We start from the raw sequence: 26,136 nt of genomic DNA, 5'->3' as shown, positions 1-26,136 counted from the left end.
ACAAGCGAAGAGCTTCACAATGCAACAGAAAAATGAGATAACTAAATGTTTTTTAATTTATCAGAATCATCAACAATTTCAAATTTTTATAGATTTTGATTGACCTTGCGGAATCAGAAGATATTCGTAAAGTGCGTAAAACTATTGTTTTCATTATTCAATCATGCAAACTTTAAATAAATTTTACTATAGCGATAAATAAAAAGTACAGGGGGAATAAATAAAAATTTCCGAAAAAAGGTAAAATTTCATTTTTTTCATAATCTTTAGGACCGTTGCGGGATCGGAAGATAAAGTCCGATTTTAATAATTTTTGTTTTGTTTTTCTTGTAATTACCAATCGCAACTTTTCCACACTATAGCGATACGGGATTATTAATTTGACTTTTTTCGCACCACCCTAGTTAGCATGTGAACCGTCTTCAGTAAAATGTATGTAGTTGAAATCGCGCGTTAAGCGCTTGACATGAAAACGGGGCCTTAGCTCATTCCGCATTTCTTCCACGATTTTTGAAACAACTCACACTCTTTTGTCATGTAAAATTTGAAGTGTTCAGCATGGAATTGGAATTCGAAATTTGTTAAAATTTCAGGAAAACTTTTAGATAACTATTAGGCAGCAAATATTTCTTGGGGATATTTTGTCCAAAAAAATTTGTAGGGATTATTTGTCCGGGATTTTTTGTGGAGATTTTTTGTCCGGGGATTTTTTGTCCAAGGAAAATTTGTGGGGATTTTTTGTCCGGGGATTATTTGTCCGGACCCCTTCAGTTATTCATGTCGAGTCGGACAACTTTTCTATTTAGGGAAATTTTCGAGAGGGGGGCATTTCGTAAATATATAGGTTTCTAAACTTTCGTGCGTCCGACAATTGGAATACCCTTAAAAATTTTTGAGACAATATTACCAGTAAATTGTAAGTATCTCTATCAAACAATCCTGCACAAAAATCATCATTTATGACTCCATAGTGCTCCCCCATATGGGGGGCACGCATCATAAGGAGTCATAAAATTTATACACTCACAGCTTTTTTTTGTAGATTTTAGCAGGATATTTAGATAAAAATATTTACAATTAACTGGTAATATTGTCCTACAAATTTTTAAAGGTAATCCAGTTGTCGGATGTACCAAAGTTTAGAAACCTCTACAGGGTGTCCAGAAACTCTACCGACAAACGAAGACAGGAGATTCCTCAGATAATTTTAAGACAATTTAACCTAATTCTTCTAGTCCGAAAATGCTTCCTAAAGGAGCTAGAGCTATTTGAAGATGGCGTCTGGTAATTAGTTTTTCTTAAATATCTCCAGAACGCTTCTATTTAGAAAATCGAAAATTGGTACACGTATTTATCTTCCAGAGATAAATCGATTTCTTCCATTGCAAATTTCTAGTACGGGTCATAGGCGTCCGTTTTGGGTAGGGCAACAGTTATATTATCGCATAACTTTTTTGTTTTTAATTTTTAAGCATTTTTGAGTCTGGATTTTTAACACGTAAGATATTATAGTGCTAAAAGGTACTCTTACTTTAAGTCGATAGGATACACCGTTTTCTAGATAAATCGATTTGAAAATTTTTCTTTTTTTGAATATCAAAAAAAAATTAAAAAAAAAACTATTTGGAAAAACGAAAACTGGTACGTTTATTTATATTTCAGAGATGAATTGATTTCATTAATTGCGAATTTCTACTACCGGTCATATGCGTCCATTTTGGGTAGGTCAACCATTATTTTAGCGCATAACGTTTTCGTCTTTAATTTTTAAGAATTTTTTATACTAGATTATCAAATTATGAGGCATTCTAGTACTAAAAGTTACTCTTGCTTTAAGTAGGTAAACTACACCGCTTTTCTTTTGAAAATTGTTTTCAACTTTTTTTCAATTTCAGGGACGAAAAATTTTCAAATCTATTTTTCTAGAAAACGGTGTGTCCTATCGACTTAAAGCAAGAGTACCTCAGTATCAAAAATGCTTAAAAGTTAAAGACAAAAAAATTATGCGATAAAATAACCGTTGCCCCACCCAAAACGGACGCCTATGACTAGTACTAGAAATTCACACTAGATGGAATAGATTTATCTCTGGAAGATAAACACGTATCCCAATTTTCGTTTTTCTAACTAGAAGCGTTCTGGAGGTATTTAAGAAAAACTAATTACAAGACGCCATCTTCAAAGAGCTCTAGCTCCCTTAGGAAGCATTTTCGGACTAGGTAAATTTGGTTAAACTGTCTTAAAATTATCTGAGGAATCTCATGTCTTCGTTTGTCGGTCGAGTTTCTGGACACCCTGTATATTTACGAAACATCCCCCTCTCGAAAATTTTCAGAAATAGAAAAGTTGTCCGACTCAATGGTGAATAGCTGAATAAAAAATGTCTAATGAGGGAGATAATCATGATTTTTTTAAGTGTGGACCCAAGTCCTAATACGCTTTGCTCTAGAATTGAAACTTTTTTTTTATTAATTTTTGCTATCAATACCACATAAGTACAAAAAATATACTGCGACAATGTTTCGAGGTTTTTTATGTAAAACTGGCAATAATGTGTATGAATCACACTGAGTTATTTGTATGTAACTGCACCATTTAGTAAACGCATTAATAATGTTAATGATGGTGTCTTTAAGTGTTCCAAGGTGATGTTTATTTATATGGTAATAATCGTTTTTCTCTCAGTCTTATTTGCAGAGTTGCAGGAAGTTTGATTTTTCACGCTTGCTAACGTTTGATAAATTTTCTCAAATTCTCAAGTATTCTTTTCTGTTCCTTTGTTTTGTTTCTTGTCAGAATTTACCATGAGTAATTTTGTCATGCCACTGTTCCAGGCTTCAACCGGACGTCTTCTACTATTTTTCCTTATTGGTCTATCTATAGCAATGGCTTAATTTTGAGGCTTTCTCTCATTTCACTGTTCCTGTTATTTGCTGAATGTGAATATGATCTTGTGTGTTATGTTCTTTCCTTAATCCGCTTTGTGCATCCCCTGATTTGTGTTCTATTTCTATTCTGATTTTTCTTGATGACAGGGCCCCACGTTGGGCGCCACGTCACCGCAGGGAAGATGAATTGATCTGAATTGAACTGTAAATCAAGACTGTTGATCAATAACTGATCTCAATGGGTTGAAAATGTCCTTTATTTATTGGTGGTTTGTAATGTTTGTTGGTATTTAATGCAATTATAATTAAGAGATTATCCTATTATGGGTAATAACATAATATGGTAATCTTAAAGAGAAGAGCGATAAGCGTCGGAATACGCAGTAATCCATGGATTCTGGCAGTCGGCGACATAATGTACCTACATAATTTTCACAGTTTCGTGTTTTCTTTCTTGTGTATTGGTACAATTATTATTGTATTTCTTGTGTATTATATTGGGATTGCGTTTGATCACTCTCTCGGTGTTTTCTATTTTATATAAAATTGTATATTAAGTATTAGTTTTTCTTTGCTTTTCACCCTATATATTTCAGTATTTCAGCACTTTTCATTGCTCCCTGGGGCCATTCCAATCTTTATCTTCTTTAATGCCTCTTCTGGTTCTTCCCAATTTATAGCTTCTGTGCTAGCACAGACATTTCTTGTCTTCCTTTTCTATCACTTTTCCAGCTCACCATTTAACAATTACTAAAAATATTTACTTCATATTTTCGTTATTTCTTTATCTTCGGATATTATCGTTCTTTCATTTTCTTTATGTGTGTTAATTTTATTTCTTTGTTGCCATTAAGGTTCTAGAGTTAGAGTGTTCTGTAAAATAAATGTATTTTTCTTTGCTCTTTTCCTATATTTTTTATCAAAATGTTTATCAACTTTTCTGTTTCTTGTTTGTTCTTTCTATTTCCTTGACTTTTACTCTCGACATTTTGGAATTACATATTATATTTTTATTTTGTTTTCTCTTGCATTTACTGCTTCCATAGTTTCTTCTTTTCTTTTTTACCTCTTCACTCCACCATGCTGTCCGCTTCCCTTTTTCGTTATTTCTTGTAGTCCTACATACATGTTTTCTATTTTGATCATTGCTTTTTATATCTTTCCCACTCCTCTTCTACTATACCTACTGTTTCTCTTTTATTTTTCATGCCCAGCTCATTTGTATCTCATGTTCGTTGTTTGTTCCCATATCTTATGCAATTTAATTGTTTCCGTTGGTATTCTTGTATTTGTTCTTTGCCTTTTAACTGTTTTCTTGTATTGGTGAATGTTGTTTGAAGTAGTTAGTGATCAAAACTTATTTGGTAAATACCTCATACAATCATTTTCAGGTATTTTGGTTGACCTAGTTTCTTGCTCTCGAGGAAACCTGTAGGAGGAAAATAAAATACCTTCTGTGGACCAATAGATACTTCTCAACTTGCCTGACGAGCGTGACAACTTTAGGCTAAAATATCCCTTATGACAATCTCTCATATATACTGAAAGACAAGACACCACAAAACCTTCGAACCAAAGTGTTTGATTCTTGTATCCTTCCCGTTCTCACTTACGGAGCTCAAACCTGGACATTCAGAAAAATGAACATGGACAAGATTAGAACAACTCAAAGAGCCATGGAACGACAGATGCTTGGTGTCTCACTCATAGATCGGCAAACAAACGAAGCAACCCGAAACAAAACAAAAGTAAGGGATGCCGTGGAACAAGCAGCAAAATTAAAATGGAAATGGGCTGGACACAACAAACGTCTCGAAAATGGTATATGGAGCAGAAGTTGGAAACTGGCGACCGTACGAAGCGAAGAGACCAAGAGGAAGACCTCAAATGCGTTAAAGCGGTGACATGAAGAGTCACAGGACCAATGTGGAAACGCCTCACACACAACAAAGATGAATGGCGAGAAATGAGAGAGGCCTTAACTCAACAATTCGAATATAAAAAAGGCTAAATCTGAAACGAATTACTGCATATCTTTATCTCAGTATGTCAGCATACGTCTTCAATGGACAAACCATGTATTTAGTATGGGAGAAAACAGGCTTCCAAAAAAAAGTGTTTAATACAAGAATTCAGAGAAAGAGACCTATTGGAAGACCGAGAAAGCAATGGGAGGATGACGTGAATGAGGTTGCAAGAAATCTCCTTAGCAGTCAAGAAGTGGAGAAGGATGGTTACAGACCGTAACGAATGAAGAGGTTTGCTGAGGCAGGCCAGAGCTGTAGAGCCATAGGGTGGAAGAGAGCAGGAATAGCTGTTGATGATAATGATTATTTTGCCATTATTTATATATTTTCCATTTTTTGTTATTTTTTTTTATTTTAAAATAGAAAATTTTTGCCATTGCCATTATTTATATTGAAAATTGCCATTATTTATATATTTTCCATTTTTTGTTATTTTTTTTTATTTTAAAATAGAAAATTTTAAACACGAAAGGAAAAACGTTTTTCTGACAAATATATGAGAATATGTTGTCTTTTGTACCAAATTTATACGTTTTAACATATCTTATCAAATCCCCCAAGGATATTATGACATTATCTAGTGAGTTCTAGATTAAATTGTTATTATTATAGTTAATTGGCGACACTTATAAAAAATCAGCACAACTACAATACGTCGATCGCATTATTCCAACGGCTGCTTTGAGTAATACGTATTTTTAATGTTTGTATTGATGATAACAGAATTCATTGAGAATATACAATGAAAACATAGTTACACGTGAATTCTGGGTGTTCAGGGAATTTTTGATACAACTAATATTTGATCAAAAAATTTAGTAAACGAAAACAGAAATTATAGCTATATAACCAGCAAACAGGTTTTGTGTATTTAAAATTTGTTTTTTCCAATATTTACAAAAAATATGTTGTGTTTGTTATTATATATACAGGGTGACTTTTTAGTGCGACATTGTTTGAAAATTCCAGAATGGGAAAATATGCCAAATCAGTCAAACAACTGTCCGTAAATAATAAAAAAAAAAGAAAAGTAGCATCCCTATAAAACACAATAATTAGGAACTGAATGAAGACGATCGCAGAATGGAGTTAACACACACAATGTGAAATAGATTTAAGGGGATGGGTACATATTTTCGGCTGCAATGCTATTTAAATGGGGATTCATTTTTTTCGAATCCTGAGAAAACCTAAGTATTTTTGAAAAATTTAAACGCAGAATGAAAGATTACGTTCTTACCGTGGGCCGAAAGTCCCTGAAAACTTCTATAATGTTTATTTTAATAAGTTACAGGGGTGAAAAACTAAGTGAAAATGTAGTGTGATTTTTAATTTCAAATATCTCATTCAAAAGAAACTATTTATTTATTCTAAGGGACTTTCGGTCCTCGATAATAATTTAGTCTTTCATTCTGCGTTTAATTTTTTTTTGAAATATTTATAGTTTCTTCAGGATTCGAAAAAAATGGACACCATGTCCGTGGTGATATTTTTCAAATAGAACATTCGCTATTTTTGTCATACAACGCATTGAGTCAAATATAATATGATGACGAGACAGTAACATGGCATTTTTAAAATATTTGACATGGCATCGGGAATATTTTGAGTTGTTGATTAAATAATATTGATAGTGTATGTGATAAATAATTGATTTAAGACGTGAACTTAATAAAAAGTTATTTATTGTTTATTATTTATGGAAGATCCAAGCAGAGAATACATCTGGGTATATTCTGTGATCCAAGTATTTTGTTGTTAAAGATGTTCAAAATTGTAAGCGTTTCATTGTAACAATATATTATTAAAAAATCACTTTAACACTTTTCCTCTTTTCTCGATTGAGTATTAGTTTTTGTTGTATGTACTATTATGTATCACTTTATCAATCAAAGATAGAGTAAAAATTTTACTTTTTTTAATTATAACGCGGGCACATGAATTTGATACACCCTGTATATTGATTTGTAACTATTTAGTAGAAGGTAGCTTTTACCCAGTGGGTCTATCCTTAATGAGTTTTTCCCTGAAGACTTAAAGAGATTTGTAAATAAAGTGAAGTGAAAATACAATTTATTTCGGATTATAATTCAAAAAGATTGTTTGTTACGGGAAAGGTAAGATCCACAGGTAGCTGTAATTATTAGTTTTTATGAAAATAAAGGTAGAGACATTTGGAATTTTAAGTCTGTTTGTTTAAGCACAAGAATATTTGTATAATTTCCGAAAAGTGATAAGTTTGAAGAGAAGTATTGTTTGAAAGAATGTCTGGGTTTTTCGAATGAAAAGAGGAATATGGAAAGAGAAATATTTCTGATTGGCTTGGCAATTTGGAAGGGGGAAAGAGAAGTTTGAATGATGAGACAGTTTGGAAAAGAAAGAGCATTGTGTGGCCGGCATCCGAGAAGGGCAGTCGAAAGTTTTCGCGGATAGTTCAGAAGCAAGTACTAGTGGTTGTTTGATAGTGGAGAGTAGCTGAAAAGTGGAACGAGAGACAAATCAAATTGAGAAGAAAAACCTCTTTGATTCTGTAAAGTCCAAGAGATTAAGTTACAAGAGCTATAATTTATTAAAATTATTTGTGACACCAAGTAAAAAAGATACTTGGGTCTCCGGAGATTATTATTGAGAGAAAGAGAGGAGAGAGTTTTGGAGTGTATTGAACGAGTACTGGTCAAAAGAGGCCTGGCTTGTGTTTTGGAGAAATAGTTGCTGGTATTCTGCTGGATTGATGCTGAGAACGGAGAGGGCTTTGATTGGTAGCCTAACATAATCAACAAGGAAGAGCTGTTTGGGTCAGGAGGAGACATAATTGTGTGTGAATCAAAAAGGTCAGTCAATAACCTATGTGATAGATGTTCTTTATAATCAGAAGTTCAAAATTTTGCGTAAAAGCATATGAATTAAGATTCCAACATTTCAAAAATTTAACAGGAAGTATAAGTAGTTTTGCAAATACCTAAATTTGTTTGTTTAGCTTATTTGATTAATGGTATCAGGAACAAAGCGATAAATATTTTTTTGAATTAGATTAATTATATGGTAAAAGTTTCATTTGGACAATTATGCCCACAGGATTTAATTGATAGATTTTCAGAGCATTGCTTTTGATAATAAAGGTATTTGTATGTGCTTATTTATGGTTTTTCTATTTATTTCCTTTTCCTATTTTATCCCGATAAGGATCAACTAAGAGATACTGAAGCCACGAGAAAGGATAAGTATAACCTAAGATAATTTAGTTATTTTTTTATGACAAAAATGCACCCTGAGATTTTTTATTAATTTATTTTTGTATGATTTGCGTCAATTCAATAATTAATTCAATAAATAACAATTAATATAAAAGGAAGAGAAAGCAGATCATAACAGTACATATAAATTATTACAATCACTGAATACATAGTTAGTGAAAAAATTGTCACATTTATTAACTGAATTAATAATTTGCAATTATACAAACAACAGTTATCCAAGAACATTCAAAAGCCATCTCTTTAAAGTTAATGATGACATTGTCAAGTAGAATGACGTTCTAGTAATGTTTACATATCCATGCCAGTGTGAATTTTACTACACGTAATTTGCCGTGTAAAGACAGACAAAGTAGGGATAGCGGTAAAATATTTGCGAATTATGTACCGATGGCCTTAAAACTAATCCTAATTTATTTAACCAAATCCTTTTTTCTGTTGAGGCTGCTTTCCATTTAAATGTCACAGTCAATAAATAAATCTTTATGGGCCTTATTTGTGAGATAAAACCTTTACAGTTGAAGAATACTTTTTAGAATTTTAATAAATCCCAGAATTAGCCAGACAATTAATCGATGATGTAAATTCTCATCTCGTGAATAGATCAATTTGGTTTCAGCAAGATAGAGCACCCTCTCATCTCTTAGGGGCATTCTTGAGTTTCTCGACAATACATTTCCAAATCGTTGGATTGGAAGAAGAGGAGCTATCGAATGGCCAGTAAGATGCCCGGATTTAACAACTCTAGATTATTTTTTATAGGGTTATTCAAAAAGCAAAGTGTATGTAAATAAGCCACAGTCTATCCAAAAACTGATATTTTATGAAATAAAAATGATGAAAAACTTACCTTCTAGACTCATTTGCTCTCAGTTCCATATCTCTCTGCTCCTGTTCTTCGGCGGGTGGTAGGGGCGGTAGGGGTGGGGGAAGATCGGGAGGCGGCGGGCCTCCCAGTAGCGGGTGGCCCAGCGGCAACGGGGACGATTGCGTCCTACCCAACGGTCTGATGACGCCCCTGACTTGAGGTTCCTGGAGCTCACTAATCGTGTCCAAGGGTTGGTCTTCGTGCTCGCTTTCGATAGCGGGCAGCGAAGGGTAGAAAGGTAAGGTGCCGGGGAGCATTTGACCAGTCAAAGGCATACCTAAGAAACAAAAATAAAGTTGATAAATAAAGGTAGAATATATGAATGGATAATAAAAAATAGTTGCTTGCTTTTAAGAAACCGTTTATGGTTAAATTGTTAAAAAAGATCATTAAAATATCTTATCAAAAAGCGACAATATGGAAAAATCTCGCTACATACGAAAAGGGAACTTGCATAAAAATTATATTCCAGAAATATTACTGATAAACGTTATTTAATGCTGTTAAAAGAACCCCAGTTTACAAAAAACTCATATTTTATTATTATGAAATAAATATGAGCAATTAAAAACTGCAGAATTTAAATCATTCTTTCAACGGGCGGAATCGGTTGTGACGTCAGACAGTTTATTGGTCGTCCCTATAAACGGGCGAAAGCGATAAGTATTGGAACGCTACATTATGTGATAAAATCATAAGGAATCATAAAATCGTAAAGAATTAGTATTAAAAGCATAAGGTTCTTTGTAATATATTAGTAAATACCTATTATATTGTATATATTGCATTAATCTAATATAATATATTGGGTATTATATAATTGCATTATATTATTATTGCATTGTGTAGCAAAGAAGTGAACATAAAATAAGTACTTATTGAACTGATATGTAAATGAAAATAGAGTTTGATTTTTATTCTCACATTAAAATGATCCCCACATGACCCAAAAAAATACAAAAAAATGTTTTGTTTTGCAAAAAATTGCTGTTATGTAATTCCTCAAGTTCTCTGTTTATAACAATCTTATTGACATCAGGATCAACTGTTACCTACCCAAAAAATTCGTGTTCTACGGGTCAAAATACATAAAAAAAACTTGGTAAGTCCATCTGAATAAAGGAGGCCGTTGCACCCCCTTTGGCGACAGGACTATTTCGTTCATGCTAAAATTTTACTACATTTTGACACTATTTTATTAGTACCCTAGACCTAGACAACGACCCTACTTTCCTGATGATTTCTTGATCTTTTATTGATGATTTATTTTTATTTTTACGACAGTATTGTTAAAACTTCTGGTGTTTCTGGCAAGTTATAGAAAAAAATATCGTATCATAGACGGGGCAAATGCAGATTTTAGCGCCCTTACATAATAAATAACGATTGTTTTTACAACTGACATAAAATTTCATAATTTGCCACCTCTTGTTAGTTGCTGAAACGTGTTTTATATGAAAGTTTTATCCCATGAGGTAAAATCTATTTCTATCCCGCTCGTGGACGTCAAAAACTTTTAAATTATTATCATAGTTGATCACTCCTATTTTTTATTAATTGATGGAAAATTAGAATCATTGAATGTACAGTTAACAAATTTATAGAAATCAGTTTGGTTCGTGCTTTCCAGACATGGAAAACTATTATCCTTCTGAAAACCATGCAAACATTTTCTGAGAACGAATTACATTAATTTCTTCCTGGAGTGCCAATCAATGAATTTTGCATGCGCTCGCTCATATAACTTATAAGATCTTGCGGGCAATATTTTCAACTAAGCCTCTTTTGCAGCCTCTACTAATTCTGACAAGATGCAGGAAAACGAGAAATCACCATCCATTTCTCTCAGATTTTGCTAAACTTTGACCACACTTTGACACAATTGTTTGTTATTTCAATAGTTACCTAGGCAACATCACCTACTACTCTTATTATTTCTTGACTATTTCTTGATATTCTATTTATTTTTATTTTTTATGGCAAAATTGTTGAAACTTCTGGTGTTTCTGGCGAGTTAAAAAAATATATTATATTATACAGAACAGGCAATAGTAAACACGGCAAAGACTCTCGAAGAGTTATAACGCCATTGATGATGATGATGACTGGGCAAAATGCAGATTTTAGCGTTCTCATGATTACGACACTCCGCTACGCGTTGGGACGTAACTTTCATGGTATCCCGCTAAAATCTGCTATTTTTGGACCTACACAGTGATAAGCGAGCTAATAACCGGCAAAATAGCACAAAAGATGGAAAACGTATTAAGTTGTGAGATAATAATTACACTTTTATAAAAAAGAACCTTTTATAATAAAACGTTTTTATTATTTATAGTATAAATAGTACAATATAAAATTATTTTGTTGTTTCAATTTCTATGTCATAAAAGAAATCTAAACACAGTTACTCGAAATAACATAGTGTAGTTTACCTCCGAGGTCCAGATTATAATTCCAAAAATTACACTAGTATAAAAAAGTACTTTTTATAATAACACGGTTGTTTAAAATGGCATGTATTATAAAAAATAATATATAAATATATAAAATATGAATTTTAAGGATATTAACTTTTAGTTCTGTATTAAAAAAATAAAAAAGGTAAACGACAGGCAGGTTTCGAACTCAGGACCTCTCGATCTCCGGTCTAAGGGTAAGAACAGAATAAGTGGGTCGAGGTGGACGTGCAGGTCGCGGTGGATGCTACTAGTTAAGTCGCGGTCGATGTCGACAGGACATAGCAAAGAGGTCACCTGCGCGGTCAGTCGAGCTAGAACCACTATTAAGTGAAGTAGTTTACTAAAATTTGAATGACAAAAGACTGCTTTTGCGATGTTGTGTCAGTCAAGTGATGATAGTGATGAAATGCCAGCTGTAAATAATCAGATCCTCTTTCATATTTCAAAAATTTACTGAATTTAATTACTTTAGAAATTCAAAAATAAACTGAATACAAAAAAGGGATTATATTATAAAAAGTATCAAATCAGATAGCAACTGAGTTAAGCTAATAGCAACTCAGTTAATGACAACTTGGCTTCGAACGGACCAATCACAGGGAAGCATCCTTGTAGGCCGCGCAGTAGACATCCATGTAAAACAAACTATTTTTATTTTCAAAAGCATCGATGTAATGTAAACCTCCTGGATGGCATCGCGCTAAACCTTCACCGCGACTTACCTGCTCTGTTCTCTTCCATTCACTACAATGTGTTTGTTTTACATGGATATCGACATCGACCGCGACCTACACCTCCACCTCCACCGCGACCCACTTGTTCTGTTCTTACCCTACGCTCTACCACTGAGCTACCATCTCTAGATGTATTAACTTATGTTAAAATGGAATTCAAATGTCATAGCATTAGTCATATTTTTAAAATAGTTTGAAATTTAAAAAAAATCCATTTATCCATACAATAGCAGGTAATGGTCTTTCAACCAATTATGGGATATATCAGATTTTTATTAACATCCTAAGTGCTGTTAACTTTGTTGCAAACACACGCTAAACACAGTTACTCGAAATAACATACTGTAGTTTACCTCCGAGGTCCAGATTATAATTCCAAAAATTACACTAGTATAAAAAAAGTACTTTTTATAATAACACGGTTGTTTAAAATGGCATATATAATAATTAACTTATAAAATATGAATTTTAAGTATATTAACTTTTAGTTATGTATTAAAAAAATTAAAAAAAGGAAAGCGACAGGCAGGTTTCGAACTCAGGATCTCTCGATCTCCGGTCTAACGCTCTACCACTGAGCTACCATATCTCGATATCTTAACTTACGTTAAAATGGAATTCAAATTTCACAGTATTAGTCACATTTTTAAAATAGTTTGAAATTTAAAAAAAAATCCATTTATCCATACAATAGCAGTTAAATATTGCATTGTTAGTCAGCTCTAGTAGTACCTAGTTAGCCTAGAACTATTTTTAAAATGGATTACAAAATTTGCTGAGTCCGTGACACCAACTAAGCCAAGTATATAAAAACGTTTTAAAAAGAATTGAAACTAGTCGAGCTGGGAAATTTAGTGATATTAACCTATAAATATACATTATATTGAGTTTTTCCCACCTTTAGACGTATCGCACGAGTTTGGCAACTACCACTGTCACAGTGACAGTTTCAGTTTACATACTCCTCTGATACGTGTAAAGGTGGGAAACAATCAATATAATATAAATCTATAGGTTAATAATATCGCTAAATTTCCCAGATCAACTAGTTTCATTTCTTTCTATCTCATAACTTAATACGTTTTCCATCTTTTGTGCTATTTTGCCGGTTATTAGCGCGCTCATCACTGTATAATAAACAACTATTATTTTCTCCCTTTTGTACTATTTGATTGAAACGAGGCTCTAGAGAAATCGTTGGGGGCTCTAAGCCATTTTGTGACGTTATTCAGGATATGAGGTTCAAAAGTGACATCAAAATAAATCTGAACCACAGGCAAATGTGTGGCTGTCTATTTATGTTGAGGATAAATAAAAGACAAAAGGAGATATCAAAATAAATGGAGAAACACAAAGGGCCATACAAAGACACCAATAAATGATATCGATAGAAGACTCCCGCCACCTGAAAAAAATTTCAGTAAGCGTGAGAAAAAGAGTCTCAGAAATGGCGACTGAGCATTGTCAGCTGTTTAAGCACCTATTTAAGATCCTGTTTGCAACAATCGGGTTTTACAAGCAAGTGCACGAGAAAGACGGCACATGAATAATCAGGAGAAACAAGGAGATTGATGAATTGAATAAATGGCATGATATTGTGAAAAATTAAAAGTCAAAGACTGTGACGGCTGGGATATGTCCAAAGACAAAAAGATACAAAATTAACAAAGAAATATTACAATTAAAGCCGATAAGAAGAGGAAAAAAGCAAGACCTAGGACGAGACGGTTGAATGCCATGGAAGACGACCTGAAAACTATGACTGTAAGACCATGGAGCAGAAGGGCACGAGAGAGGTCTGAATGGAAGGATATATAGTCAGACAGCCGAAGACCCATCCAGGATTATGATGCCAAAAGAAGAAGGTAAATAAACCATGACGCACCAAATGCAAGCAATTTAAGGAGAGACAGAGAGCGGTGCAATAATCATACGACTAAGTAACACAAACTAGCGTGCCTTCAGAGTTACTCACTTTAAATATATGGGATTCTATACATTACATACCAACTAGACCGAAGTAAAGAGATCAAATGCAGAATTTAAGTTTCTAAAAAATGAAATCATCCGTCTGTAACCACAGCTTAAACCTTAACTTATGTCAAAGAATGATCAAATGCAATATTTGGTCAGTGTTTTCACATGGCATCGAGACCAGAAACTCTGAAGGCTGATACATTACTTACTTACTTACTTACTTAATCCAGAACTCGTCTACCTTTCGGTGTGAGTTATTACAGAGTTAGGTTCTCCGTCGTTTTCTTCCATATTTCCTTCCATTTCCTTCTATCCATGGCCAATGCTTTTGTTTCCTCCCATTTTATTCCTCTTTTGTCGGCCGCTTCCCTCACTTCTTCTGTCCACGTCTTTCTTGGTCTTCCTCTCTTCTTTCTTCCCATATCTCTCGCTTCATATATTCGTCTTACTATTTTTTCTTCTCCTCTTCTTAGTACATGAAATGTTCTTCATCAATACAGGGTGTTTCTAAATAAGTGGGACAAACTTTAAGGGTTAATTCTACATGAAAAAATAATGACAGTTTGCTTTATAAACATACGTCCGCAAATGCTTCATCTTCGAAATACGGGATGTTGAATTATTTTTTGCAAACTGACAATTTATTTATTTCTCTAAAACCGGTTGAGGTATGCAAATGAAATTTGGTAGGTTTTAAGAGGTAGCCATTTTACATTTTTTGACATACAACTAAAAATTTTATATTCACCATTGGCGTGCATACAGGGTATATGACCGGGTTATATGACCCGTATGCACGCCAGTGGTGAATATAAAATACATAATTGTACGTCAAAAAATGAGCAATAACTAACTCTTAAAGCCCATCAAATTTCATTTGCATATCTCAACTGGTTTCAGAGCAATAAATAAATCGTCAGTGTGTAAGAAAAAATTCAACATCCCGTATTGTCGGAAATGAAGCATTTGCAGACATATGTTCATAAATCAAACGGTCATTATTTTTTCATGCAGAATTATCCCTTAAAGTTTGTCGCGCTTATTTAGAAACACCCTGTATTGATGAAGAACATGGCTAGTTGTCAAAGCACCTAACTTTTTCATTATCCAACAGAAGTGAATGAGTCACAAAGCAGAATGTTAAGAAAGGCTAAGGCTACAATTGAGTTTTAATTTCAATATTATTTAAATGCTAGAATATTCCACAGGGTGTTCCGAACTTTAAGGAAAAAACACAGTATTATTGTTACACCCGGTATATAATGACGTTTACATGTTCAGCAACAATATTAATACATCGAGTTTTTAAAGAATAAGGCTATAACATACTAAAAAAATCACTAAAAGCGGACAACAGGTTTAGGTGATTCGAGACCTCAAAAATGACCCATTTTTAAGGTGTCCCATTTTTTTTGGCCAGGAGTGTATTTCATGTTTTCCTTTTTGCCTTCCAATTATCATTGTTTTTGATTTTTTTTTGTTTATTTTCATGTTTCTGATTTTTAGCTCTTCACACAATATGTTTATATTTTCTTGTAATTGTTTTCCTGACTCCCCAATGATCACCAGGTCGTCAGCGTAGCACAGTTCTGTTATTTGTATCATTCTCAACTTCCAATATCCTACATTATATTTTCTCCATTTGTGTTTGCATTCTTTTATTATGTCATCTAGTACTAGGTTAAAGAGTAGTGGGCTCAGGACACAACCCTGTTTTAATCCAATGTTGCTGTTGAATACTTTTGATTTTTCATTTCTTGTTCTTACAGCTTTTCGTTTCTTCGTATAAACTATGGATGCATCCTATTAGATCTTGTTCAATTTTTCTCTTCTCTAGTATTTTCCAAATATCTTCTCTTTTAATTCTGTCGAAAGCTTTTTCCATATCTATGAAACATGCATGTATTTTTAAGAACTTTTTCTATTATTTGTCTTATTATGAAAATCTGATCGTTCGTCCCTCTTTCTTTTTTGAAACCACTCTGGCTCTCAAAGGTGTTTTCTAGTTTTTCTCTTAACCTGTTTTCTAGTATACTAGCATAAAGTTTTCCTACTGTGCTTCCAAGTGTTATTCCTCTATAGTTTGGGCATTCAAGGCTGATACAATCAGTGTTAAATTGAGCAAATGCCGTTCGTGAGTTATTGAAAACTAAAACTATTAAAATAGGAAAAATTTCATACCTGGGGTACGTTCTAAGAGGAGACCTGTATAGAATCCTTTAACTTATCACGAAAGATAAAATCGAGGACCGCGGAGGAATTGAAAGGAAGCAGATGGCATTACTCAAGTCAACATTGTCAATGTCAACAAGTGTCACATGAAGAAGAAGAAATTTTTAGAGGAAATTATTTTGTTAATTTTTAGTTGCTACTAAAAAAATCGTTACCTAGGTCTTATCCACTCCGTATAGATGATGATCAGAAGTAATGCTTGCTCACTTGTTTTCAATGATCATTATAATATGTATTTGATATTACTCCTACATAATAAGATTAATCTTTAATATAAAAAAAGGAAAAACATCCTTTATACAATTTCTTATAATCCCGTTTCTTATAATCCCGCCGGTAAAGTCGAAAACAAAAATAAATTTTTCATCTTTCGCAAGATGTGACCTCTTCGTATCTCACTGGCAACGGCCTTGCTCCCGGTTCCCGCTGTCCTTGATTGAAATATTGAAATATTTATATCAAAATACAATAAAATCGATCATTATTTATGAGGTTGAGTACAATTGTAGCCTTCGATATAAAAAGACTCATATTCTGGAGTTGCGGCAATTTTCTTGGGGAAATAACGATGTCGACTAATATGGTTTTCCTTCTGAGTAATTATAGTAATAAAGGAGAACTGTTTTCAGGTGGTGTAATATTTTTTTTATTGTTGTAAGGTCATTGTAATTACACTTAATAAGTTAAGGTTTGATTTAGTAAATGTATAATCTGTTTTTATTTTACGGATTGATACAATATAAAATATTAAAAAGCAAAAGTTTTAAAATGGTGTATACTTCGCTTCACCAGGATTTTTTCTAGGTCAATCTCTGTTCTACTTGTTGGGTAAATTCTGTAATTTTAATCTATATGCTATCGCTGACTTTTTTACATGTCTGTATCACTTCAATATTTCCTTGTAAGATGGAATAGATTTTAGAAAATACTTCCTAGAGCTATTTTATTAGCTGCTAGATTAAGCCTTGAAGATGAATAAGAATCACGAAATGAACATCGTATTAGGAGATTTTAACGTCAAAGTTGGAGAAAGAGCCGTAGATCACGTAGTTGGAAAATATGGTCTTGGTCAGAGAAACGACAGAGATAGATAAATTGATACAGTACCAAAACAAAGATCTAGTCATAACGAATACTTGGTATAAGCTCCGCCTCAGAGATCACCTTTAGTCGGACTTAGATCAGAGCTGTATGAGGAATCAAATAGATTACGTGGCAATTAATAGAAGGTACAGGAATGCTATTACTAAGGTTTCTGCATTATCTGAAGCAGACATACGATACGACCACAATCCATTAGTTGCAAACATTAACCTCGCTACAGCCAGAAGAAAGAAATATCATCAGCATCATTAAATATTAGAAAACTCAAACACAACGATACAAGCGAAGCATATACTGAAGAAATAAATAATGGATTCTCGGATATAGCAACTGTGGATGATGTTGAACATGGACAACCACAAAAGAATCATTTGATGATGTAAACAACACTTTTCTTCTCCAAAATAAAACAACGACCAATAATGAGTGGATCACAGAAGAAATAATATTAGAGATGATGGTGCAACTCCGGCAATGTAAGATAAGGCAACACCAAGTAAGGTACTGAAATATACACAGCAATATTCCGAAGCTGAAAACCTGTATGAACTTGGAGAAGCTTCAATCTCCACAAGAAAATTAAGGAAATTGCTGGGATCTTCAACAAAAAACAAACAAGTCACTGGTATAGATAATGACAAATATGAACCAAGAATGGAACCCTTGCGTTATATTTAGTACCTGGAAAATGTAGACAGCTAATTTGTTCAACGATCCCAGAACACAAAAACCATCCAAATTGAAAAACCATTTGAATGGCCCAAGTATTTTGACAGCTGAGGTTTTCACACGCTATCAAACTATTAAAAAGTAACAAAGCCCTAGGACCAGATGATATACACTGATGAGTACAGTTCTTCTTCTTCAGGTGCCATCTCCGCTACGGAGGTTGGCAATCATCATAGCTATTTAAATTTTTGAGGCAGTAGCTCTAAATAGTTGTTTTGAGCTGCATCCAAACCATTCTCGCAGGTTCTTCAGCCATGAAAATCGTCTTCTTCCGATGCTTCTTCTGCCATCTATCTTTCCTTGCATTATGAGTCGCAGGATGCCATACTTCTCGCCCCACATCACATGTCCGAGATACTGTAGTTTTCTTTCTTTAATTGTAAGTTCAACTTCCTTCTCTTTACCTATTCTTCTTAGTACTTCGTTGTTTGTAACTCTATCTACCCAGGAAACCCTCATAATTCTTCTATAGGTCCACATTTCAAAGGTGTTAAGTCGTCTCATTGTCTCTACATTTAACCTCCATGATTCCACTCCATAGTATAGTACACTGTATACGTAACATTTTGTTAGGCGTACTTTAAGAGCTAATGTTAAAAATATTTGCTACATTTTTTTTTAACTCCTTTATTCTGCAATCTATCAGTAATGACAATAAGCGTCTTTGTTGATAAATGATTATGACATGTACAGGATGCTCTATTAAGCACCCTGTTTTATAATGTAGCTATTGCTAACTTTGTGGCATTACCTCTAATATTTACAATATGTTATTATTTACAAAGATATGTACATTACTAATTACTTAAACCTATTAATTAAGTATCTTGGTTTGAATTTTTTTAATCTTCTTTCTTCATGTTCATGTAAGTCTTCAAATATGAGTCCATGATTCCACTCCATAGTATAGTACACTGTATACGTAACATTTTGTTAGGCGTACTTTAAGAGCTAATGTTAAATCTTTGCTACATAGGACCTTTTTCATTTTCATAAAATTAGAACGTGCTTTTTCGATTCTGACTTTGATTTCTGCAGTGTAGTCATTGTTTTCTGTTATACGTGTTCCTAGGTAAGTGTACTTTTTTACTCTTTCGATCTGCTGGCCCTCTATCAAGATTTCGTTAGTATTATGGTTGTTTTTACTAATTTTCATAAACTTCGTCTTTTTGATATTGAGAGAGAGTCCGTACTCCCTACTACATCTTACTATTTTACTCATGAGTCTTTGCAGGTCTTGTAAACTATCGGCTATTATTACTGTATCATCTGCATATCTCATGTTGTTAACTAAGACTCCATTTACTCTTATGCCGACTGTTTCATCTTCCAGAGTTTCTCGCATTACCTCTTCAGAATAAGCGTTAAATAATAGAGGTGATAGTATGCAGCCTTGCCGGACTCCTCTCTTTATTTCCATTTCTTCAAATGTTTCTTTTTCAATTATTACTATTGCTCGCGCTGATTGTAATAGAGGTGTGTTATTAGTCTTAAATCTCTTTAATCTAGGTTTTTAGTTTTCAGAATTTCCATGACTCGATCATGTTTTACTTTATCAAACGCTTTATTGTAGTCTATAAAACAGACGTAAAGAGGACGGTTAACATCCAAACATCTCTGTGTCAGCACGTTGAAGGAGAATAATGCCTCTCTGGTACCCATACCATTGGGGAAGCCATATTGAGTGTCACTAATATCCAGCTCCAGTTTAGAGTGTATTCTGGCGTGTATAATTTTCAGCAGAATTTTCAAGGTATCTGACATTAAACTTATGGTTCAGTAGTCACTGCATTCTTTGGCATTCACTTTCTTTGGCAAACACACAAATGCTGATGTCAACATTTCTCTAGGGATGATTCCCGTAGTATAGATAGAGTTGAACAGTTCTACTATTATGTCCAGGCTTTTCTCGTTGACCAACTTTATCAGATCGCTAGGTAATTCATCTGGACCAGCAGATTTATTGGTTTTCATAGAGTTTATTGCCTGACTAACATCTGATTTGGTTACCTCTGGGTCCACATGAGTACACTAAGAACCAGCACAATAACGCAAAAGACGGAAAACATGATAGTTTCCCTGTTTCATAACTTTATATGTATCGGAGGAGTCACTTTGACTTCGATTGTAGTTTGACTGATTAACCGCAAGTTGGATTTGAACCTGAAGTACAAGATAGTAAAGTGTGTATTTCGATGCGGCCTCATTACTTCGACTGCCTTCTAAATTTCAAAACAATTATTTTCGATAAATTTCAATAATGTAAAACACGATCTGGCTTTATAAGTTTTAAAACTGTCAGTTGACAACTATCGAGTTGCAGCTGCACAGGTCAGGCGTCGCCCGCGTTTTGTATACAAACGAGTTTTAGCTCAGGTAGGTACCGTTATAAATTCAACTATAACTTCGTTTCTATTTCAAATTTCTTAATAGAATTTTAAGACAGTATTCCTATGACACGAAGGAATGTTTTTAGGTAAAAAAACAAAAATCGTTTTTTTTTTTGAATGTAGAAAGTAAAAGTCCCCCTATCGTGACTATCTAACATCTGGACAGCTTGGATATTAGTGCACCCTAATATTATGTCTGTGTAGATTTTGGCATTGGATCCGAGCATGACATGTAACACCGTTGCAGATAGGTTTTTACTTGATTATTTTAAATCATTGTGAAGTTTAACTTGCTAGAAACCTTGTAATATTGTGTAATGTGTAAAAAATAAGTAGTTTTGAAACACCAATTAAGTAAAGTTTATTATGTTGTTGTTTTCACCAATACTGAAAAAATGTGAAAACGTTGAATTATCCACGTCCGTCTGTCCGTCCGTCCGTTTTGTCTGTCTGTTTGTAAACTCAACTCCTCCGTCACTATACCAGGTAGAACAACAAATGAGGTGTCAAATGAAAGCTTATAATCCAAGGATGGTACTAAAGGTAAGAAGTTTGATATAGGCTGCCTGTCCGTCCGACCGCGAATATAACTCCTCCGTCACTATAGCAGGTAGAATGACAAATGAGTTGTCAAATGAAAGCTTATAATCCAAGGATGGTACTAAAGGTGAGAAATTTGATCTAGCCTGTCTGTCCGCCTGTCCGTCCGACCACGAATATATCTCCTCTGTCACTATAGCAGGTAGAATGACAAATGAGGTGTCAAATGAAAGCTTATAATCCAAGGATGGTACTTAAGGTGAGAAATTTGACCTAGGCTGCCCGTCTGTCCGTCTAACCGCGAATATAATTCCTTCGTCATTTTTTGACACACCATTTAGTTTGACATATCTACTATTTGACACACATACCTTTAGTACCATCCTTGGATTATAAGCTTTCGTTTGACACCTCATTTGTCATTCTACCTGGTATAGTGACGGAGGAGTTATATTCGCGGTCAGACAGACAGACAGCCTATGTCAAATTTATCACCTTAAGTACCATCCTTGGATTATAAGCTTTCATTTGACACCATTTGTCATTCTACCTGGTATAGTGACGGAGAAGTTATATTCGCGGTCGGACGGACAGACAGCCTATGTCTAATCTCTCACCAGTAGTACCATCCTTGGATTATAAGCTTTCATTTGACACCTCATTTGTCATTCTACCTGGTATAGTGACGGAGGAGCTATACTCGCGGTCGGACGGACAGAGAGCCTATGTCAAATTTCTCACCTTTAGTACCATCCTTGGATTATAAGCTTTCATTTGACACCTCATTTGTCATTCTACCTGGTATCATGACGAAGGAGTTATATTCGCGGTCGGACGGACAGGCGGACAGAGAGCCTATGTCAAATTTCGCACCTTTAGTACCATCCTTGGATTATAAGCTTTCATTTGACACCTCATTTGTCATTCTACCTGGTATAATGACGGAGAAGTAAACGTTCTTATAAAATTATTCTATTATTCTTGTACGTACATTTAACATTGATTGAAATTATGAAAGAAATAAAGAAAACAGTATGGCAACACTGCGACGCACAAACATAAGATTCAGCTGTGGGTTACATAGGGTGCACTAATATCCAAGCTGTCCTAACATTTCACCTGACAAGAAATGTATGGTGAACGCCAACGCAGAAATGCACGGCACCTTAAGAAGAAGAAAAGAAGCAAGCATAGATACATACCTAGCCTTGCGGTACAAGCTGCCCTTACGGCGGCCTCGGAGAGATCAGGTGAGAGCACGTGGTGGGCGGCCAGGGAAATGTTCGGCATCGACGGGCTGCTGAACAGCGCATGCCTTTGGTACTCTTCGGACTCGCAAGGCGGGCTGAGCTCCTTGGGCGGTTCCTGAGGCGGCGACTCGCTAGGCGGCAAGCGCGAACTGAGCAGTCTTTTTTTGAGCGAGGGCGGCATCCGTTTCATCACACGCTGTTTTAAGCGTACCTTCAGCAGGTTGGGTTCGGAGGCTGTTTTCCGTAGTGGAAAATCGTTGTTTGTTGTTGAGGTTTCGGAGCCAGTATCCATACCCTCCGACCTGAAACAATTAAGAAATCTAAGTAATTTGTTACATTGTTACATATTATAATCATAGTACAGTTTAGTAACGCAATGTAACGTAATATATTTATTTATTTTGGGTGAACAAGCGGTGTGTTTGCTTATATCTCGAAAGAGGGTTGCTTGTCAGCGAGCCGAGGGTTTGTCTGCATCGTTTGCATGCTGTGTAGAGACTGGCCTCCGGACCACCACTTTTATGTCAACTGGTTTTGCGGTTTTGAGAAAATGACCAGAAAGGGCCATAAATTCTGCATCTGCCTTTTAACAACCTTTTTGTATTTCAAGAAGTTGACATAACGAGTGTGGCACTCTGGGGGCATCGCAATCTATTAGTGTTTCCTTGAAAGAAACATTAATCTTACACAATCTGTTTAAGGGATAATATTTCGTTTCTCGAAATCAACGGCATATGGTTTGTATATCACATGTGGATTTTAAATGACCAATGCCGTTTCGTTTTGAGAAAAGTTATCAAAAATTAAGAAAATAAAATTAGCAAAAATAGTAATTAAAGCGTACCGCTACAGGAATATGCCATGATGGTATTACAGTTCACATATTCCTTTTAAAAGTATTTGTGATATTATCTTGCAATTGATGAACGCCAACATCCAGAACGGATAGGCACTTTAAGAAGAAGATCTTGCAATTAGTTTGCTCTTAATATTAACATCAAATTCTAATTTTATGTGTATTGTTATGATCTACTTTCTATTACTTTTATTTTAATTGGGTATTTATTTACTTAATTATTTAATTGACGCAAATCATACATAAACAATTAATAAAAATTCTCAGGGTGCCTTTTTGTCATAAAAATTAACTAAAATTATCTTAGGTTATACTTATCCTTTCTCGTGGCTTCAGTATCTCTTAGTTGATCCTTATCGGGATAAAATAGGAAAAAGGAAATAAATAGAAAAATCGTAAATAAGCACATACAAATACCTTTATTATCAAAAGCAATGCTCTGAAAATCTATCAATTAAATCCTGTGGGCATAAGTGTCCAAATGAAACTTTTACCATATAATTAATCTAATTTAAACAAATATTTATCGCTTTGTTCCTGATACCATTTATAAAATAAACTAAACAAAACAAATTTAGGTATTTGCAAAACTACTTATACTTCCTATTAAATTATTGAAATGTTGGAATCTTAATTCATATGCTTTTACGCAAATAATTTAACTTCTGATTATAAAAAACATCTATCACATAAGTTATTGACTGGCCTTTTTTATTCACACACAATGATGTCTCCTCTTGACCCAAACAGCTCCTCCTTGTTGATTATGTTAGGCTACCAATCAAAGCCCTCTCCGTTCTCAGCATCAATCCAGCAGCATACCAGCAACTATTTCTCCAAAACACAAGCCAGGCCGTCTCTTGGACTTTACAGAATCAAAGAGGTTTTTCTTCTCAATTTGATTTGTCTCTCGTTCCACTTTTCAGCTACTCTCCACTATCAAACAATCACTAGTACTTGCTTCTGAACTATACGCGAAAACTTTCGACTGCCTTTCTCGGATGCCAACCACACAAGAATCTTTCTTTTCCAAACTGTCTGAACATTCAAAACCTCTCTTTCCCCCTTCCAAATTGCCAAGCCAGTCAGAAACATTTCTCTTTTCCATTCGAAAAACCCAGGCATTCTTTCAAACAATACTTCTACTCAAACTAATAACTTTTCGGAAATTATACAAAAATTCTTGTGTTTAAACAAACAGACTTAAAATTCCAAATCTCTCTACCTTTATTTTTCTAAAAACTAATAATTAAAATTACCTGTGGATTTTACCTTTCCCGTAACAAACAATCTTTTTAAGATTATAATCCGAAATAAATTGTCTTCCACTTCACTTATTTACAAATGTCTTTAATTCTTCAGGGAAAAACTCATTAAGGAGAAACCCACTGCGTAAAAGCTACCCTCTAATAACTAGTTACAAATAAATATACAGGGTGTATCAAATATATGTGCCCGCGTTAAATTAAAAAAATAAATTTTTGTTCTATCTTTGATTGATAAAGTGATACATAATAGTATATGTTACAGTTCAAGTTGATTCTCAGTTAGAGTTGACTATTCCTAGTTCCCGTCAACTCAAACTAAAACATGCAGTAAGAGTTGATTTGAAAAATTTAACTTTTACTAGTTGAAGTAGACTCTTCCTAACTCTTGTTAGTGAAAGTGGATCGCGGAAAAAAATCAACTCTTACTACTTTGAGTTGACTATTTCTGGAACGATTCAGTAAATGTAGAATCTCACGTGCTTTGTTGATGAGTGCGCATCTCTTTGTTTTGACTGTTTTAACTACTTATCACGATTTGAACATACCCAGTAACATTTTATTTATAGAATCGGTTGTTTGTGTTTATGTTGTGAAAGAATCAACTCTTACTAAATGGCATTGGGAAGAGTATACTTTTTCTAGTTGAATAACTATTGACTTAGTAAAAAAACTCTATAGAACAAAAGTTGTTTTGAATTTAGTCATTTTATCCAATTCCGGTCTTGTATTTGTAATGTATTTTTTTTACCTTCAAGAGGGAGGCATTCCCCTCCATTTTTGTAAAATGGAGGGGATGTAGAATTGTAAACTTTTTCTTATATAATAATAGACAATTTCAACTACCTATTCCCAAATTTTCATCCTTCCTTTATTTTTTTTGGGGTCAGATTGTTCTTTGATCGGGCTACTATGCTAAAACACTTGGAAGCCTTTGAGATGTGGGTATACAGATGACAACTAAGAATAAGAAGGGTCGATAGAGTTGAAAATGAGGAATGAGCTGAATTAAAGAATTAGTCGGCTGAACCAAACAACACAACAACTGGTCAATATAATAATGAGACGCAATCTTGAATACTTCGGTCATATTATGAGACAGCCTGATGAAGAAAAAATATGAACTTTTACATCTGATAAGTGAGGGAAAGATCTAACTCTACGAAAGACTGGCATGAAAAAATAAGTTTTGATGTTTTGGAAGGTTATTTTTGTACGAGCTGTAACAACTTAACAACAATTAATTGATGTAGGTAACCGAAATAAAATCCTACCAAAATGTAAGTTAAGTTTTTAAATTTTGTAAAGATTCAAAATCATTAATACATACATGTACCTACATTTGACTCCTACATAGAAACATGTACTACAAAAGAACATTGTCGTCATAATAATAATAATCGATAACACTACAAGAGCTTATTAAATCTACTACAAAAGAACTTAGTTTCCCTCTTCAGTTCTTGAAGAATAGTATTTCAGTTATGCGGGCATCCTGGCTTAAAAATAGACCGACACCCACAAATATAACAAAAACGCGTGGGAGTAATGTAATGTAAG

The 26,136-nt window shown here is 34.1% G+C and overlaps 1 protein-coding gene across 1 annotated transcript in view; it reads right to left on the bottom strand.

The window, feature by feature from the left end:
* Window positions 1-26,136, bottom strand: part of LOC126884710 (histone deacetylase 7) — a 302,317-nt gene that overhangs the window by 152,436 nt on the left and 123,745 nt on the right. Inside the window, exons 2-3 of the mRNA XM_050650832.1 lie at window positions 22,408-22,757; window positions 9,020-9,314 (exon numbers count right to left, since the gene is read on the bottom strand). Of these exons, the coding sequence (XP_050506789.1) occupies window positions 9,020-9,314; window positions 22,408-22,757 (645 nt within the window). The remainder of the gene's footprint in view (window positions 1-9,019; window positions 9,315-22,407; window positions 22,758-26,136) is intronic.

The sequence above is a fragment of the Diabrotica virgifera genome, chromosome 5 (genome assembly GCF_917563875.1).
Source record: "Diabrotica virgifera virgifera chromosome 5, PGI_DIABVI_V3a".
In the NCBI taxonomy this organism is placed as follows: Eukaryota; Metazoa; Arthropoda; class Insecta; order Coleoptera; family Chrysomelidae; genus Diabrotica; species Diabrotica virgifera.
This window is presented reverse-complemented; position numbering and strand designations above follow the sequence as displayed.